The 19,119-nt window shown below is 38.8% G+C and overlaps 1 protein-coding gene across 2 annotated transcripts; it reads right to left on the bottom strand.

Annotated features, from left to right (window-relative positions):
* Positions 1-1,005: 1,005 nt before the first annotated feature.
* On the bottom strand, positions 1,006-18,474 carry LOC129268434 (uncharacterized). 2 transcript variants are annotated; one of them, XM_054905985.2, is made up of 6 exons: positions 18,298-18,474; positions 12,490-14,666; positions 11,191-11,241; positions 9,710-9,757; positions 8,628-8,680; positions 1,006-4,391 (listed from the first exon to the last, which is right to left on the bottom strand). In XM_054905985.2, exons 1-6 carry the CDS (start codon positions 18,308-18,310, stop codon positions 3,269-3,271), a joined length of 3,465 nt encoding a protein of 1,154 aa, XP_054761960.2. In that variant the 5' UTR covers positions 18,311-18,474; the 3' UTR covers positions 1,006-3,268. The 2 variants fall into 2 exon arrangements, with proteins under 2 accessions (XP_054761960.2, XP_063960549.1); XM_064104479.1 differs by having other exon boundaries at positions 18,308-18,438.
* Positions 18,475-19,119: the final 645 nt, after the last annotated feature.

The following is a 19,119-nucleotide window of genomic DNA, read 5'->3' on the forward strand; positions in this document are numbered from 1 at the left end:
GATAATTGCAATTTTGGAAGACCCTTATCGCTAAAATCAACATTTTTAGTATGTAAAATTGCATCAATCAAGTGTGCTTTGCCGCAGTTTTTAAAAAACACTTTAAAATCTTAATGTCATATATTCCTTCTAAGATATTCTAGCATCTGATTTCCTTAGCCATTACCCCCCCCCCTCCCCAGGAAAAAAAAATCAATCGATAAAAAAATGATAAAAAAAACTGACATACTGTCAAAATTTAAAACTGTATAGTGAAATAAAAAGATAAGGTACACAAGTTTTGACATTGCTTTTTCCAGGTTGATTTCAAGTTTCACAGAGATTGCAGTGTTCATACAAATACAGTATCTGATGCCTGAATGAACCCAAATCATCATCATCATGTGGAAGAGCCGTGGTGTAGTGGTTCTGACTCTCGCCTTGTAAACAGGGGTCGTGTGTTCGAATCCCACCGCGGTCTAGCGTCCTTTGGCAAGGCGTTAATCCACACTTTGCCACTCTCGACCCAGGTGCTAAATGGGTACCCGGTAGGATGCGAAAGATATTGTATGTTTGATTTTGCCAGCGCCATAATGAGGCTGCGATGAATGCAAGGAATGCTCCCCAGGGAGTGGAAATTGTGCACTTTTCGTGCGGGATTGAAATGAATCCAATGACCGGGGTAATAATATGGTGTAACGCGCTTTGAGCCATTCTGGGAAAAGCGCTTTATAAAAATTGGCTATTATTATTATTATTATTATCATCATCAAATCACCGTCACCCTCACCTTTATCATCTTCATCTTCATATTAAAAATATTGCATGAATTGATGATTCGTATTTAAAATTATATGCCCATTCTGCTTTATAAACGTATTAATTAATTTAATTAGATTTAGTTTGGGATTGTCATTTTTCTTCAAGCAATCTGCTTATGATGACAATCCTTCTCCTGCAAATTGTGAATATCATATAATAATTTGGTAGTTAATCATTTTTGTCTGGAATTATTTTTATTTTTTTAGTACACTTTATTTATGATTCATGCCAAAAATGTTAACATATTATGTTTATTATGTTATGGAAAATGTATTATACGAATGTTCCATGGATGCAGAAGGAAACAATAAATCAAATCAAATCAAAATTTCAAATCATGTTTACTCCTTGTACTTAAATGTTCCACTGATTTTCTTCTAAATTCAATCAAATACTTGTGTGGGTTATACTTCATTAATTTTGACAAATTACACAATTGTAAAGCTTAGGATTTGCTTTTTCAATCTTAATAAAAATCCCAGAATTAATTTTGGGCAAATTATTGTTGGTTTGGGAGTGGCAGGTAGTGGGCACAAAGAGAATTTAAAAAAATTATGTGAAAATAAAGAACACTGATGATTTTTTTTTTTTTTTGATTTACCTATACTAGTATGTATGTTCAATGAGTGTTCTCACGACAGCCCGGCACAGTAGATTATTACACAGAATCAGTTGATTAAAAAAACTAATCAACTAAATTCATACACAGTTTCAAGCATTAAAATTGAATAGACATTTTCTTCTTACAAGACCCATGCTACAAATACAAGTGAAAATTGAAATACTTTCATGAAAAGAAATCACGACAAGAAAAGATTTGTAAAAAAGCAAACAATGATACGATATCATAGTACACTATTACATTGATGATTATTGCATATGAACATCGATTCAATTTTCAAGTTTCTTCATCAACATATTTTTTTGGCAAGGAAAAAAAGAGTATTTAAGTGAGAAAGAGAATTTAAATGGCCAAAAGGTTAAACAGATAAGACCATTACATAAAATCTAACTTTCTGGTACTTTCTATATATTTCTAAAAAACAGAAATGTTTTAATAATGCTGCCCATTGCTTTGCTCATAGTAAAAATTCTACTACTGCTTTGGTTTATACTACTACATTATAGCTGTTTAATACTACTACTCCTCCTACTTCAACTATTACTACTACTACTACTACTACTACTACTACTACTACTACTACTACTACTATTGCATCTGGAAGTATTACATTTTTTTCTTCTTTACTTTAAATATGATCCCAAATTTTAGTGACGTTATCGACGCTGTTCTACAAGGCTTGAAGCATATTCTGATTTTACTATTTCTAGTATTACTGCAAACTTTAAATAAAATATTTTACTTTGTGGAACTTTCATATTTAATGCAAAATGTGATTTTTTGCAAAATCGTATCGCAGTTGGATCGTTTCATGTGTGCCAGCTTTACACTTTTTGTCCGGCAACAAAGTACAATCCCGTCCTCAAAAAAAAAAAAAAATCCAACCATTTTGCCTACAAAGGTATGCTAAACAGGGCTACTGTTGTCAATGTTTTACTTGCAAAAATTAAGTGGTCCAATAAGAAAATAAATGGCAAGTTAATTGGGCAGCAAAAAAAAATCTCCATACTTTCACAATAAAAAGATGTTCATTAATTGCCAGATAGACAGAACTTCCACATCAGAACAAGCTCACATTAAGCCCCTACGTTTCTCACAACTAGACCACATCTATACTCTCTGTGTGGAATTCTTATTGTACTAGTGGCTTAGTTGATCCCAGGGTTAAGGGACCACACTTTTATGGAGTATCATTTGCACCTCATCCATCGAAAGTGAATTATTTGAATCATATGGTCAATAATTGTTCAAACTATAATTTCTTATGATATCAGAAGTTAGGGACTAAACAGGATATAAAGACTAAGGACTGACCGAGTGATTATGAAAGGAGAATAAAATGTGAGAATACAATAAATATGAATGCATTATTTGGTATATTATGTTCTTATGAATATATAGATGGACATAAAGGAAAGCTGGCATTCTATGCAAGTTTGAACCAAAATTTTGCTGAGTCTGGGGTTTAACTTGGATTTTATTATGAGAAATGACCCTACGGATAAAAACCCCCATAGCTTTTAGTGTCCTCATAACCTTTTAAGTATGGAACTACTTGATATTGACATCAACTGTACACGTACCACACAATGCACTAGATGCGAGGTGGCTCGGCTCATCATGACTGAACACTTCAACAAATGTACTTGGGCTTAGTCACGTCATATCTGAATGAGACTTACCAAGCTTTACATTAACAAGTTTTTAAGTTGATCAGATTAATGTGGTCTCAAATGATTCGGGTTAGGTAATGATACATGTAGGTACAGCAAGAGTTACGCTCTCAACACCAATGTCAACACCAACACTGACACTAACACCATACTTCAAATCAACCAGTGTGTTTTAGACAATGGGTTTGATGTCTTCCATAGGGTGTGGCCTGGTGTCAGGGTGCATCGCACTCAAAGAGTTGAGGGGGGTAAAGTGCGGCAGGTGCATGGGGGCATGGTCATTGTTACCCTCACTCACCTGGCTGTGGTTAATAGGGGTGAAATGATTGATGGTGTTCAACGGATTGATGGGATTAATAGGGTGGAGGGGATTTATAGGGTTAGGAGTGGGATTAGGATTGGGGTTGGGATTAGGCGGAGGGGCAGGTGGATCCCACTTTGGGCCGTTCCCACCACCAGTATTGCCAAAATAGTCCAGGCATGCGTTCATGATGGCCATTTTCTCCATCTTCTCATCCGGCTCCTCCTTCTTGCCGTTCTCCTTCCACCAATCAATGCCATGAGTGTTCTTCTTGTGAGTCTTGAGACTGACATTGTGGGTGAAGGACGCGCTACAAAGGTCACACCGGAACGGCTTGTCGCCGGAATGCTGTCTCATGTGAGCTTTCATGTTGGACTTTTGCCCAAACCGACGCTTGCACACCGGGCAGGAGTGCGGCTTCGTGTGGACCAGTTTATGCTTCTCAAGATCCTTGGTGGTCTTGAATGCCTTACCACAAACATCGCAGACACACGCCCTCTCCGAGAGGTGGCGCTTAGAGTGTTGATTCAGTCCCGTCTGGAAGAAGAAGTCGGCTCCACAATCCTTGCAGACGAACTCCTTCTTCCCCGCAGCGACGACCTTGTGGCGTTTCTCATGCGCTACCAGACTCTCTTTGTTGCGGAGCACGTGTCCGCATATGCTGCAGAGGTGCTCCTCGGCTTCGGAATGAACTCTACGGATGTGTGCTTTCAGGTCCATGAACAGCTGCTTGCAGAATTGGCATTGGTCGAAGCGCACCATCCGCTTCTCCCGATCTGGCGACAGGGCCAGCTGCATCTGGATGGTTCCTTGGTCGTTTTGCTCCAAGACTTCCTTGGGGATGTGCGTCTGCATGTGCTTGTTAAGCCGGAAGCCACACTTGAACTCCTTACCACAGAATGGGCATCCAAAGTCCTTTCCTCCATGCCCAACGTTGCTTGATTTCTTCTCCTCAGAATCCTTCTCGCTCGTGATCTTCTCAGGGGCAGGAATGCTATATTGACACAAGAGACATGAAAAACAGCTCTTGAAAATAAAAATTTAGTACAAAATGCAATTACAGTGAGTACTTAAGGCCAATGCACTCGACTGGACCACGATCTGATTTTGGAACAAATCGCATTTTGCTCACTTTCTGAAAATATGAATGATAAGTATTCTTTTTATTTGAAGCTCAAATTAACTGAAAGAACACAAATATAACAATTTTGGATCATTGCAAGCCTTTATTTTGGAGAAAAGGTCAATTTCAAATCATAGCCAATCGTACGATCGCCATGACGTCATTACGACTAATATCAAATGCGCTTTCATTCTAATATTATGGGAAGCTTAGTCACAGATTTGATATAGGTATTCATACGATGATTTCAAACATTGCACAGTAAGATAGTCTCAATATTAGCATCAAATTCTATTATGTTTTTCAAAATCCGGTCTCAGACCAATCCTGGGGTGTGCGGTGGCCTTTATTAATTTTCTACTTAACCCTTTGAACCCGATAGCCCAGAATACGGGCCTACCAGTGAACGCCCATACCCGATAGGACTGGCCTGAAGCCATGTTGTACAAAGCCAAATTGTACAAAGTTGCCAATAATTTGCTTAACAGGAAACAAAAATCTCCTTTACCAGAACATCTCACTCATGGTGATCAGGCTGAGCTTGCAAATTGCTTCGATCAGTATTTTGTAGATAAGATTCTAACGATCCGGCAGTGCCTTCTAACTCCTGCCTTACACTCAAATGACACTGTTAGCGAAATTAAGTCAGAATTGAGGGAATTTCAACCTGTCACTATCAGTGAGATGGAAGTATTTATTAAAAATTCTCCAAACAAATCATGTGAACTTGACCCAATCCCAACAGATTTGGTTAAGAAATGTTCCACAGTTCTGTTACCTGTCATTACTAGAATAGTAAATACAAGTCTTAGTTCGGGAGTCGTACCACAGGTCTGTAAAAAAGCTGTCATCTATCCGACGCTGAAAAAGTCAGGCTTAGATCAAGAGTGTTTGAAAAATTACCGCCCGATATCAAACCTGTCTTTTTTAGGTAAACTACTGGAAAGAGTTGTTTTCTCACGTCTAACATCATATTTACAAGATAATGAGTTACTTGACCCACATCAATCCGCATACAAGCCTGGTCATAGTGTAGAAACACTACTAGTTAACTTAACAGATACTATTTATAGAGAAATGGATAATGGCAACATTACGGCACTCATTATGCTAGATATGAGTTCAGCATTTGACACAGTAGATCACACTATCCTGATTGAAAGGCTTAACTCATTAGGTATCAAGGGGACTGCCCTTGCTTGGTTCATATCCTATCTATCAGAACGATCTCAATATGTTAGAATCGGTAGTTCTATCTCAGGTTTAACTACTCTGAAGTTTGGGGTACCCCAGGGCTCTGTAGGAGGTCCACTGCTCTATTCTCTCTATATGCAACCAATCAGCAAGATATTTCTTAAACATGGCATAAAATACCATTGTTATGCCGATGACATACAACTCTATTTGTCTTTTCAACCTTCAATGTCGTCACTGAACTCTGCTATCACAAAACTTGAAGCATGTCTACAAGACCTTAAGACATGGCTTGTATCTAATTGCCTGAAACTGAATGATGATAAATCAGAATTCTTAATACTTGGATCGAAGTTTATGCTTAGTAAAATTGACTTTCAGTCATGTCGTGTCCATCTTGGTAGCTCTTGTATCACTCCGTCTAAAACAGCCCGTAATCTTGGGGTTATATTTGATCAGGAAATGACTTTTCGCAACCATATCACTCAAGTCCAACAAAATGTCAGATATCAACTACGTAATTTGAGTTTCATCAGAAAGTCACTGTCTAAACCTGCAGCCGAGATACTTATCCATGCTTTAACTTCCTCCCGTTTAGATTTTTCAAACTCATTGTTCTGTAACCTCCCACAAAAAGATTTGACAAAACTTCAACGTCTACAAAACTCTGCTGCCCGTCTCCTAACCTACACTAAAAAGTATGACTCCATCTCGCCAATCCTCCAGTCCTTACATTGGCTGCCTGTTGGTAAAAGAATCACCTTCAAAATTCTTTTACTAATACATCATTCAATTTATTCTCTCTTCCCCACATATCTCAACAGCTCTATCTCAAAATATCAGCCTTCACGTAGTCTTCGCTCATCATCTGATTCTCTATTGCTCCAGACACCCAGAACAAAACACAAATGGGGGGACCATGCATTCTCTGTTATAGGACCAAAGCTATGGAATCAACTGCCTATCCAATTACGCCAAATTTCATCAACAGAAGCATTCAAGTCCCGATTGAAAACCTATTTAATCTCCCATTAGCAGTTTAATATTGTGTTTATTCAGGAGAATTCAAATTCAATTCAAATTCTATTCTTTTTTGTTTTCTATTGTTGTGTTTTGTGTTTTTTTTCCTTGAAGCGCCATGAGCACCGAAAGGTGGACCTGTGCGCTATATAAGTAGCCACCATTATTATTATTATTATGTGACTTAAAAAACATGGGTTCTATACATGTATGTCAAGTGATCTTTTTAAAATGACGTTATCTTTCTAGTACGTGTAGGGATATTTGGTCAATAATGTCAGTCAAGATTGGTATTGATTTCGGAAAGTTTTAGCATAAAAAATGGCCAAAATATGCCACTCTACTGGCTGTGGTAGCTCGTGTGGCATATGCGGTTAATACACGGTGTAATACGCGGCGAGTCACGTGCTGACAATGGGGAAGCTATTGATAAATCTGACTTTAGTCAAAACAGTGATTTTGAGCCCAGAACAGACACTAAAGTTGATATTTCTGTCCGTAGACTAGGTCTACGAGAAGCTAAACAACTTCAGCCAGGCCGGTCCGGGTACTAGCTGGGGGAAGATGCCGTTGGGTCTCGAATTATGGGAGTTTGTGAATGTGGTCGACCCGATACGTGCAAATAATTCAGGGTATGGGTCACGGCCGCCCCTAAAATTTAGGGTTCAAAGGGTTAAATTACACGTTGACCTTAACCCTAAATCTCCCGGGGTATTTTGATTCTTGTCATTCCCGGGGGGGGGGGGGGGGCCATTATGGCCCCCCCTTAAGATCTCGGCCGCGGATCGTGCTAGCGACGCAAAAATTTGCACGCTGGTAGTGTGCGATGTAATCTACAAGGCTGTATGGTGAAATTTTCCAAAATAATGAGATTTTATTTTATATGAATTAATTATGCTAATTTATGCATAAATTAGGGTTAAAGCCAATGCAAAGCTTCGACATAGGGTCAATAATATGAATTATAACCAAGTATCATCAAATATTCCAAACTTACAAGTGTGTAGAGTCCATTGAGTCTTTTGCAGTCCTTGGTTTTTGGGGGTGAAAATTCTAAATATCATTTTTCAGGTATCAGTACTCTCTGTTGGTAATGAGTTAATTTTTTTCTTCATGATGTACCTCGAGGAATAATCTTACAAACTTGGTGACTGGATATACATCCAAAGATTTATCCTGAATTTCTTAGATTCTCCCGTAGATTGAAAAAAATAATAATAAATAAATAAATCACGATATTAATTTGATTGGGTATCTGATCAAAATAAATTTTCATGGAAAATCACAAAATTACAAGACACAAGGTTTTAAAACACAATCTCCCAATAGATGATTAATTCTTTCATAGACGAACTGCAAAATCATATTTTTGTGTATGTGTATTCTAACTCTAATACACACTTGAACTCATACTCGGTCTCGATCTCTACTCAATAACTAGGCATGTCTGCTTGGCTTGGAGTTACATTCACAACTGACTTTATTCTCTATACTAAACTACAATATATAATTCACTGTACATTGTTACATAATATTCGGAGGAAGGCAAAGTGATAAGGAAAGTATAAACAGATGGAGTTGAACAAGGGGTTGTTCATGGTGGGGGTAATACAGCATGGTCAATATTTACACAACTGGTCCGGGGGAGGAAACATGATGATAGTGAGCTTGTGAACGGAGATGGAAACAGTAGTTGAGATAATGAGGCATGAATTAATAGCATGATAGAACGACAGAATGAAAGGATGGTTTGATGAAGAATGAAATGTGTTGTATGAACACAATACATATATAAATTCAAGGATAATTCTATCAGAATTTTTATATTGAAAATTGCAGAACAATTATTTTTTATCTGAATTAAAATTTTTGCGAGGTATACAAAATACTTGCCTGATGAGTTTAACATTCCTGGGTAATGCAGACTTGCTTCTAACCCTCTTAACCTATCAAAGTAAAAAGACAATTATTTCAGGGATTAACTTCTCACATTTCAATATTACTTTTAATCAGTGAGGAATCACCTGAAACATAGACCTGTACTGTAATATGTAAAAAGAGAGAAGAAAATATGCTATGTAAACCACACCATTTTCTTTATCTGTTATCAAAATTACAATGCAAATTGCGATTCAATTAACAGGAAAATATTCCCTGTACCGGTATTTTAAGGTTGCATATACTGGTGCAGCACTGGGTTGAGATATTTTATCATAAACGGTTGGGGAGTGAGTGTGCAATATGCTGAAAACTTAAGCCCTGAAAAATTGCACCTGAAATTCATTATCTAGTGCTTTTAAAAAGTGAAAAATAAAGTTATTATTACTTATCCCAGAACGGCTCAAAGCGCTTTACAGCATATTATTACCCCGGTCATTGGAATCATTTCAATCACGCACAAAAAGCGCACAATTTCCACTCCCAGGGGAGCATTCATCGCAGCCTCATAATGGCGCTGGCAATTGTGTTACAATTACTCTCTATGGGAGAAGAATCAAATGATGGTTTCTCAGTCACAGATAACTTGGAATCGTATATAGAAATATGATTTCTTTTTTCTTCCTGAAGTTTTTTTTTTTTTTTTTCCACAAGAACAATATTAAATACAATGCACTACAAAGTTCTGGATTTTAATTTTTGAATAAGCCCTTTGTAATGCTAGCCTGCATGTATGTCTTTAATTTTGGAATATAAAGGTGTTGATAAACTTTCTCATTATTACTCACATTTTCCATACAAAACCTAGATGTTACACAATCTAAAAATGATGTACCGGTAATGCAAGTTTTTTTTCATGATTTTAAAAATACTTATTCACTATCACCCTTATACAGAGATAAATCAACATCATCATCTTATCATTATTTCTCCCCAATATAAATGTAGACAATATAAATGTTTAATAAATGTGATTTTTTTCTTTGATCATACTTTCGTTCGGGAGGGGTGGAGTAAGTAACAAAGTAAAAACATACCTTTTTAACTGGCTCTTTTTCTGAAGGCTCTTTCCTTGGTCTTCCTCTCTGCGTAGAAAAATGAAATGGTTATTCACAGGGATTATTCATGATTTATCAAAATTAATGGTCTAACTATGGGAAGCCTGCTGTGACGACTTGAGCAGGGCTGTACAACAACTGAGTTTTTCTAAATATATTACCAAAAGCTGAAGAAAAAAAAAACAAAGATATAACATACCTCTATCATAACATACAGTACCCTAACAACGAAGTTTACACAAATTGTGCAGCATTCAACCCAGGTGGGTGCTTCATAAAGCTGTTCGTAATTTTTAAGAGTGACTTTAAAGGAGAATGAAACCAGCTGAATCCATATCAATTAGAAAAATCAAAGAAACATATTGTTGAAAGTTTGAGGAAGATTGAATGAATAATAAGAAAGTTATGAGCATTTGAATATTGAGATCACTAATGCCATGCAGATCCTCCCATTGGCAATGCGACCAAGATCTGTGATGTCACACACGTACAACTCCCTTATTACTTTAGTACTAATTTCACTTATATTCTCTTATAGTCTTTCACAAGGTGAGGTGTTCTCTTTATGAGAGGACAAGTACAGAGGTTTCACAACATTATATCATTGATGAATCGTTTGTCTTATGATTAGAATGAGCAAAAAGAGATGTTTTGGGGTATAATTTCAGTGTCCAAAAGGGGAGAGTTGTTCATCTGTGACATCATAGATCTTGGTCGCATTGCCAATGGGAGGATCTCCATAGCATTAGTGATCTCGACATTCAAATGCTCATACTGTAACTCTTCTATTGCTATTCCTATTTTACTCAAACTTTTGTTGATCTTATTCTTTGATTTTTTTGCTTTCACAAAAGCTAACTTGCTCCAAGAGTTTCATTCTCCTTTAAGAATGGCTGGTGATCCTTTCTTGTGGTAAATGATATTCACCATTAAAAGTCCATTGGTGATTTATTTAGCACGTAAGAATGGCTCACCAGTCATTCTTAAAGTCGCTCCGAAGTTACGAAAAGCTTTATGAAACACCCACCTGGTGAGGTAAATGGGTAATTTCTCAAAAAGTTGTGAGCATCGGAATTGGTAGACTAGCTTGGCCGCCAATAGCCGGGGTAATATAGGAGCACCTTGAGCACCTAACAAGGTGGATATGTACGCTATACAAATCCTATATTATTTATCTATTTATCAATGGCTGATAAAGATACATGATATGCTAACATACACTTATCATTCCCAATTAATAAATGTTCACATAGTCATACCACTGTTTTCAACTAATAGTCATACCATTGTTTTCAGCAAAGGCTAATAGAATGGAGACGAGGAGTAAAATATTGGTTAGGAATAATTTAAGACCCTGTCCCAGTGACTGGATTGGAGTAAAGGGAAAGTCTATGTTGAAATAGCATTTCAAGACAGATTTCTTGTCTGGGGGGGGGAGGGGGGGAGGGGAGTAAACATACCTTCTTTGGTGGACCAGAGTCTTCTGATTTGACTCTCTTCTGTCTCCCTCGCTGCAGGGGGGAAAATTGTAGATAAAAAAATTCATTAAAGCAGAAAATACAGGTTACTTTGCGTTTAGAAGTCAAATCTCTTGGGACCAAAGAAATCGGTTTGACTTGAGAAACTCAACTAGGAAATACATGTTTGCCGTTGAGGTGCCGTGGCCGAGTGGTCTAAGGCGCCTGGCTATACATGGAAAGTCCGGGGTTCGATCCCCGGCCGCGGCACCTATGCCCGTGAGCAAGGCATTTAATCTACAATGCTCTCTTATCCTGCTTTCAAATAAATGGAAATGCTATATGCATTATTGGAAACTAGATGCGCACTTATTTAAAAAAAAAAAAAACTAGGAAATACATGTTTGCCGTGATCTGGGAGTGTTTTTAACAGATTTAAGTGTGACTTTCAACTTCAGCTGTGTGGGGTACATAAAGCATCATCACACTGGCAGATCATGAGCATGAGATGCAATCAAGAGTGTATTTGTAATCAAATTACCATCAAATAATGTGTTTAATTTGTTTGGATGATAACAAAGAATTAATAAATAACCTACCTTCGGTCTAAATAGAGAAAGACTTTGCATTATACCGTGTGAGAAAAAAAATAACTTGACACCTCAAAAATCCCCAATTTAAGGAAAACTATGTCATGAGCACATAATTATTATATATGGCCAGAAAAAGTATCTTCTCCAAAATAAATTGATACTATATTTATGTGGCATGTTTTCACGCTTGGATAATCAGTAGGTATTCTTTGCGGTGATGGAACTTTGAATTTGTGCCAAAATAAGGCATGTATGCAATTAATAAATCCAGATGTCAGAAATGTCATAATGCTACAAGGGTTGCATTAAAATCCATTACAAAACCCTTTTTCAATAATTAGCATTAGAAAAGTAATGAACTCTATGAAGTATCAATTCTCAAGTTAATATCATTGAAAAGGGGTTTGCAAGTATGTTTTACATTAACACATTTAGGATTATGACATCATTGGCATCTGGATTCATTCATTTCAGCCATGCCTTACTTAGGCACAAATAAAAATTTACATCACAGTAAAAAATGCCTCCTGATTATCCAAGAATGAAGACATACCACACAATTACGGAATCAAATTATTTGGGAAAAGATACTATTTCAGGCCATATATAATTGTGGTCATGACATATTTTTCTCTTATATTGGGGATTTTGTTAGGTGTCAAAGTTTTTTTAAATGTAAATGTTATGCCACTTCATTTTGATAACCTACCTTATTAACCTTTCTAGGAAGTTCCCCTTCTGTCATGATCTTCCTGGGGCGCCCTCTCTTGTTGACCGTCATGATCTGTCCATCCATAACGACCATGTCCTCCATCACAACTTTCTGGAAGACCTTACCCCTCCTTTTGGAGGTGGGATGAGCACAGGGGACGGCAGTTGGAAAACTTTCTTTGGTGATTGGTACAGCGACTGCTTTTCTCCTGCCACGCTTCTTTGGCGGTTGTTTCCTCTTCACAAGACGGATAGTCAGATTACCCTTTTTGGCACTCTGCCTTGTAACGCGGGTACTTCTGCTCTGCTTGGGACCTATCCAACGCCACATTGGCATTCTAACAGACTTGATATCATGATTATCTGGGTGCGAGGATGCATCACTGTCAAGGCTATCATGCTGAGGGGTGCTTGGCAAGTTTTGTTGATGATTTGCAGGCTGTTTGGAGTTTAGTTCATCATCAGCACTCTCTTCTGCATCTTCCTCTCTGTCATGCTTCTCATCAGAGGAAACATCCGAATTCTGGTGGTTTTGGGAATCTGCAGAGATTGCTTCTTCCTTGAGGTCTTGGCGCACTGCAGCCATCAGCTTTGCTTTCATGCTTCTGATGGGGGCTGGCAAAGGGTACGCTGGTGATGGGATAGGGGATTCTGCTTCATCTTGGGAGCTTCCGGAAGATGGGTTCTTTTCGTGGTCATGAGCAACAGAAGATTCATCACTCTCACTCCCACTATCCTGGGAGTAGGAATCCTGAGGGAGCTTGACGTGCCGTTCAGGATGCAGGACTTTGGAAGTCTCGTCCACTTCACAAGGTGAAACTTGGGTTGGAATACTTTGGTGCTTCTGTTTGTTTCCGTCTGCATCCTCTGCCTCTGAGTCAGAATCTGACTGTTCCGAACTGCTACTTTCTTCTGAACCACTCATGTCTCGCATCTTTTCCCTATCCCTTCTCTCCATTTCCATCACCATTTCTGCCACTGTGTCTCTGACTCCCAGCGATCCCACACTGGGTAATGGAAGATTATTACTCACTGTACCTACAGTTTCTGGATTCCTTGGAACGCTTCTCTCGTTAACAATCGCTTCGCTTGTAAACGTGTGATTAGGTTGGATGAAGTTCATGTTTGGAGTACTGTCAGGGCTATGCTCCGCGGTGTGTGGCAAGGTTGGCCTATCTATAAAATGTTCCCTACTTGGTTCTGTCACATGCGATTCTACCTTCAGGTGACTCGTATCAATGGCATCCAGTGGTACCTCATGCCTAATATCCTCAGATTCACCGGATTCTACATTCTCTGCTGGGCCTCGCCACCCATCATGGCTCATGCCCATCATCATTCCTACCCTAGGATGTCCAAAGTCAACATGATTTCTGGAGTGAACGGTCTCTCGAGGGCTAGGATCAACCATTCCTCCCCGTCCTAGATAGAATTCCTGCATTCTGGAGTCTCCTATTCCCCGGGCAGCCATATCCATCATCATACCTCGTTGCTGCTGGAAGAGTTCTTCAAACCTTCCCTTCTCAAGTGCTGGTGGAGCCATACCAAACATCATAGCCTGGTTTTGTCTCATCATCTCTGTTTGATAGGGAAAACGCTCCTCAGTGCTCACCCTCGGAGGGGGAGCACCAAACAACATCCTACCTCCTGTCTGCAAAAAATCTGGATGATATCGACCTTGTCCCATTTGACTGGCCATCATCATCAAGTTACTGCTTCGCTGCTGAAGCATGTTCCCCTGGTGCATCTCGGCCATCATCTGCGCAACCGCTAGCTGCTTGTTGCTCTCTTCATACCCTGGCTCCTCTTCCCTACTCCATCTCATAGGCTCTACGGGCTGGTGGACATTCACCACTTCCCGCTGTTCGTACGGCCGGTGGATCACATTGCGAGGGTCTTCCCGCTGCGGCACTTCTTCACCTGGTCTGTACCCAAGCGGAATGCCCTGCGAATGCATGTTGACGCCGAATCCCCCGTAGCTCCTGCGAAGGAGGTTCTCATCCCCATGGTAAGGCTGGGTTTCATGAGCGAGTTGTCTTGGACCTCCATCCCTGTGCTCCATGCTGTCCTGGAGTCCACCCTCTACATGCAGCTCCTGCTCCTCGTCCTGCTGCTGTTGGTCATCAGCAAGACCCACTCCTATGAAATGCGGCAACTGTCTGGCATGTACCTGCCCTGAAAGATAAAAAATGAAAACAAAATACATAGAGTTAACAATATATTGATGGTGAGTGTCAAAGAAAAATGAACAGTGATGTATGCTTCAGAATCATTAACCATTTGAAGTTGAATTATTTAAAATATTTGTTCCATAAGCAACTATTTTTTAGACAACTCCAGAGATATATGGAAAAAGATTGTTTGTATTTCCATTAACTGCCACAGGCATACAGATTGGGGGGCTTGAGGGCATTGACCCCCAAAAGTATCATGACTAAGAGATAAAGGAGAAAAAGGAATAGGATTCAAGAATAAGGGATAATTTTCTCAATATTACTCGATTTGCTCTTTAGAAATAGACCCTCTATGCCTGTTCTGTTTTTTTTTTTTGGGGGGGGGGGGGGGTCATTACGCCTCTTATCTGCAATCCTGTTTGGTGCAAGTCACCATATTTATAAACAACCTCACAACTAACTCAAAGGGGTGAGACACAATTTTTTGTTCGCTCAATTTGCTCACTCGAAGCTCTTTAGAAATAGACCCTCTATGCCTGTTTTTTTTTTTGGGGGGGGGGGGGTCATTACGACCCTCTTGTCTACAATTCTGTTTGGTGCAAGTCAGCATAGTTGTAAACAACCTCATCCCTCACTTAAAGGGGTAAGACACAATTTTATTTTTTTTTACCTTTTTCATTTATTTCCTTTTTTGATAATACATCAGTCGGTGGATTGCACTTCATCATCAGAATAATTATTTTTTCGTTTTGAAAACCCACCTGTCCATTGAAAGAGCTTGAGATGGGAATACTCCGCACCCTGCCCCAAGTTGTCCTTCTAAATGCAGTCTATAATTTTATCATCATCATATCATTGACATGTCATTGATTCATGTCTTGAGATAGGCTAAGGCTTGGCCTTGGCTCCGTGATGACAAGACAAAGACAAATAATGATAGAAATATCATCACAAAGTCAGAGTCCTCTGCATGTATGTCACAACACCAACACTAACTCAGGGAGCTCAGGAGTCCACCATGCATTTAGACATAGACACGGGACTAGGGTAGATTGTGGTCTCAATAACTTGGAAAGAAAATTATGAAAACAGAAATTATGCACTTTCCATGATTATATGGATAAGGTCTATCGTGTGGCTGTATCCTGACATCGAGGCACAGACTGGAACCACAAAAAAACGAAAAGTTCTGTCGCGATACCTCTCCTAATTCTTTCAAAATTCATAACAAAATGGCCTAGATCGAGACTGGGGTAGGAGAGAACTTTTCGTTTTTTTGAGGTTCCAGTCTGTGCCACGATGTCAGGATTCTACCACTCGATAGACCTTCATCCATATAATCGTGGTAAGTGCATAATTTCTGTTTTCACAATTTTCTTTCCAAGTTATTGAGACCACAATCTACCCTAGTCCCGTCACCCGTGTCTATGTGTAAATGCACGGTGGACTCCTGGGCTCGGGCCGGAGCTCCCTGGGTTACACCAACACCAGATTTTAACACCGTCCGTAGGCATAACCTTTGATCTACTTGAATCATCCAACTGAACATCCACCTCCGATTCATTTTGGGTTTGGCTGCATTTTCATTTTTCACATCAGCAAGAGACAGATTAAAGCTAAATGACAGTCGTGAGAAAGTCTGTAAAACCAAGGTTAAGTATTACTATATCATCGTGGATCTAGATCTGGTACAGTTACATAAACTGAACTTTGTGAAATCATAATATCTAAGCTAAAAAATGATCACACTGAAGATCGCCAACACAGATAGGCACACGTGGGACAGTGTATTTTTATTGCTGGAATAAAGACCCGACGGAAGTGACAGAATCCGCGCTTATTTTGCTTATTTCTCAGCAATTACACAATTTCTTCCAGAATCCTTTGGCACATATGTTTTATTCATACAAACAGACACTTGGGTGGTCATTATATTAAATTATGTAAAGTCATTTTGAGATCGTCCCCACAACTTGAATTTATCTTTAATAGTACCGTACTAGTACAATGGGGTGTCCAAATTTTGCTGATTTTTCAAAAATATTCATCAGGCTGTAATTTGTTCACAAAATATTCACAATTTATACAAAACCAATTCAATTCAATAAATAGTTACCACATTGACGGCAAGATCCTTAACTATAAAATCATTGACGAAAATGTGAAGTAGGTCAAGGGGTTTCAGCGGTGTCGCGATCTCATATTCATAATTCTATTCCGATTGACGAATGTGCTCTGTGCTGGAAAACTGTTATGAAAAAGTGTGACCTAACTTCGCGGAGCAAAGTTTTTGTGGAGATTTAAACAAAAACTCAAGCTCAAAAGGTGAGATATTTATATCAGATTGACTACAAAATGCTAAAGAATCAGTCAGTACCACATTTAACTCACATTTTTTTGTGATATTTGCTTGCAAAATGCCCGGGGGGGCCACTTCCATTCACGAGTGGATACATGTACCATGCGCGACCTTGGTGTCTCGAAAAGCACCCTAAACACGTAATTTCCATATTCTGAAAATGCACCCCTTAACAAGTATTGGCGTGTGAAACCCTACCCTTAACAAGTATTGGAAACAAAACGATACTCTTGGCAAATGTTCCCTAAAATGAACCCCTAAACAAGTACAGGAATGTTTGATTGTTACGGGTCCTTCGGTCGTCGGTTTTACCTTATTGGTTTAGTACGACCCCACCTTCTACACCTCGCGCAAATCGGACTCTAAACACGAAGTGTTGGGGCAAAAAGGACATCCTTTATAAAACATTTTAATTTTGTTTTATCATCCCCGCGAATTCTACCCTAAACACGTAATTTTCATAGCGAAATAGATACCCTTTTTTCATTATTTTTGTGTTTTTGACACCCTTATCACGTTACGTACGTAACGTGCCCTGTCGTGAAAAAGACATCCTTTTTACGTGTTTTTTTGGTCGCGCATGGTATCCACTCGTCAATGTAAGTGGCCCCCCCGGGGCAAAATGCTGATATTGTGATGCTTGTTGAGAATATCAGATTTCTTCAGAACGGGCACTAGCGGTGTCGGTGACAAATTTGCTGATCTTTTCACAGTTTCACAATCACGTTTCATTTTGTCTAGATCCTATATCTTCATGAATACTGAACTCATCCTAAAGAAACTTACACCAAAGAGTAATTTTAGGTCGCTTTTCTCATTGATGTCAGATTTATTAAGGATATTGCCTTATTGGCTAGTTTTTTAGATAATGACCATCCGCAAAGTATGGACACACAAAAAGTTTCGACTCACTGCCGGCTGCCATACCTACTGTAGCACTGCATGAAAGAAAGATAAAATAAACCTTGATCTACTACTACTGCACCAATACCATTTCATTGAGTAGATTAACATTACGGGCCATTTGGACACGAGATCGTGACCGTACTGCAAAGTCTAACGTGACCGTACTGAAAAATCTAACACTCCCTTTAAAGTCTCGTTCACAATTTCGCACATGATACACACGGCTACGGGTGGGACTGTGGTATTCAAGGAATGTCCGTTCATGAATCGCACATCAGCTGCGCGTTTTTACCAGTTTCCGAAGGTCACACAACAAAAACATCCACACAAAAAAACCTCAATGAAAATAGAATACAGTTATTCTCACCTTTCCTCACCATTTGGTTAGCCCATTTGTCGTACAGAATTATATTTTAAGGTTGTAATTGATCTATTATTAGCATGATTGTTTCAGGTTACGAAAAATGGGCAGGGTACTCGATCCATTTTGTTGACCAAAAACAAAATCGTAATGAACGGAGGTGGCGCACTTCTACTGAATCAATCAACTTTGATTGACACCGTTGTCCATCGCCAGAATGAACAATGTTTTATTTTTTCAAGAATTGCATTAGAATCTTGAATCTTGTTTAAGCATAAGAAGTAGATGTCCTTGACCTTGACAGGTCAGTTGTGTGACTAAACAAATTGTGATTTCATTTGGTTTTAAGCAGTGGTAAGCCAGAGAGGAGAGGTGTGTGCCCCTAAAATTATTTTTACAGCCCTAAAGAGCTGAACCTAACTAGTATTGAAGGAAAAAAAAGGTAAAAAAATAGGACACGCCCAAGGAGGAAATAAAATTAAAGATTAGATAATTCAATAAATGCTTGAATCAAACTTGGATTGTCTTATTTTTGTTTGTTTATTCATTCTTTGTGTAGATACCAATCATGCTCACTAAGAAATTTTTTAACCCTAAATAAAATGCACACTTGTACCATTCTTTAGGGGGTGTAGTCTTGCGCCGTAAGTGGAAAAGGGTGCAAAAATCTACCTTTTTAAATCATTAACTGCATCTTGAAATGCTCGTTTGCACCCTAAGAGGTGCAATTTTCAACCTTTTAAGGGAATACTTGACATTAATAAAAAGGTTCAAATCAAACCCGTAATACACGGTTCATTTCTGCACCTTATAGGGTGTATAATATAG

Source organism: Lytechinus pictus, chromosome 9 (genome assembly GCF_037042905.1).
Source record: "Lytechinus pictus isolate F3 Inbred chromosome 9, Lp3.0, whole genome shotgun sequence".
In the NCBI taxonomy this organism is placed as follows: domain Eukaryota; kingdom Metazoa; phylum Echinodermata; class Echinoidea; order Temnopleuroida; family Toxopneustidae; genus Lytechinus; species Lytechinus pictus.

What these genes read in the sequence shown, in the direction of transcription:
- LOC129268434 (XM_054905985.2), bottom strand. An exon ending in TTCCTAGAAAGGTTAATAAG is followed by an intron (nt 11,242 to 12,489) that starts GTAGGTTATCAA and finishes TCCCCCCTGCAG; the next exon opens with CGAGGGAGACAGAAGAGAGT. An exon ending in AGGAATGTTAAACTCATCAG is followed by an intron (nt 4,392 to 8,627) that starts GCAAGTATTTTG and finishes GTGTCAATATAG; the next exon opens with CATTCCTGCCCCTGAGAAGA.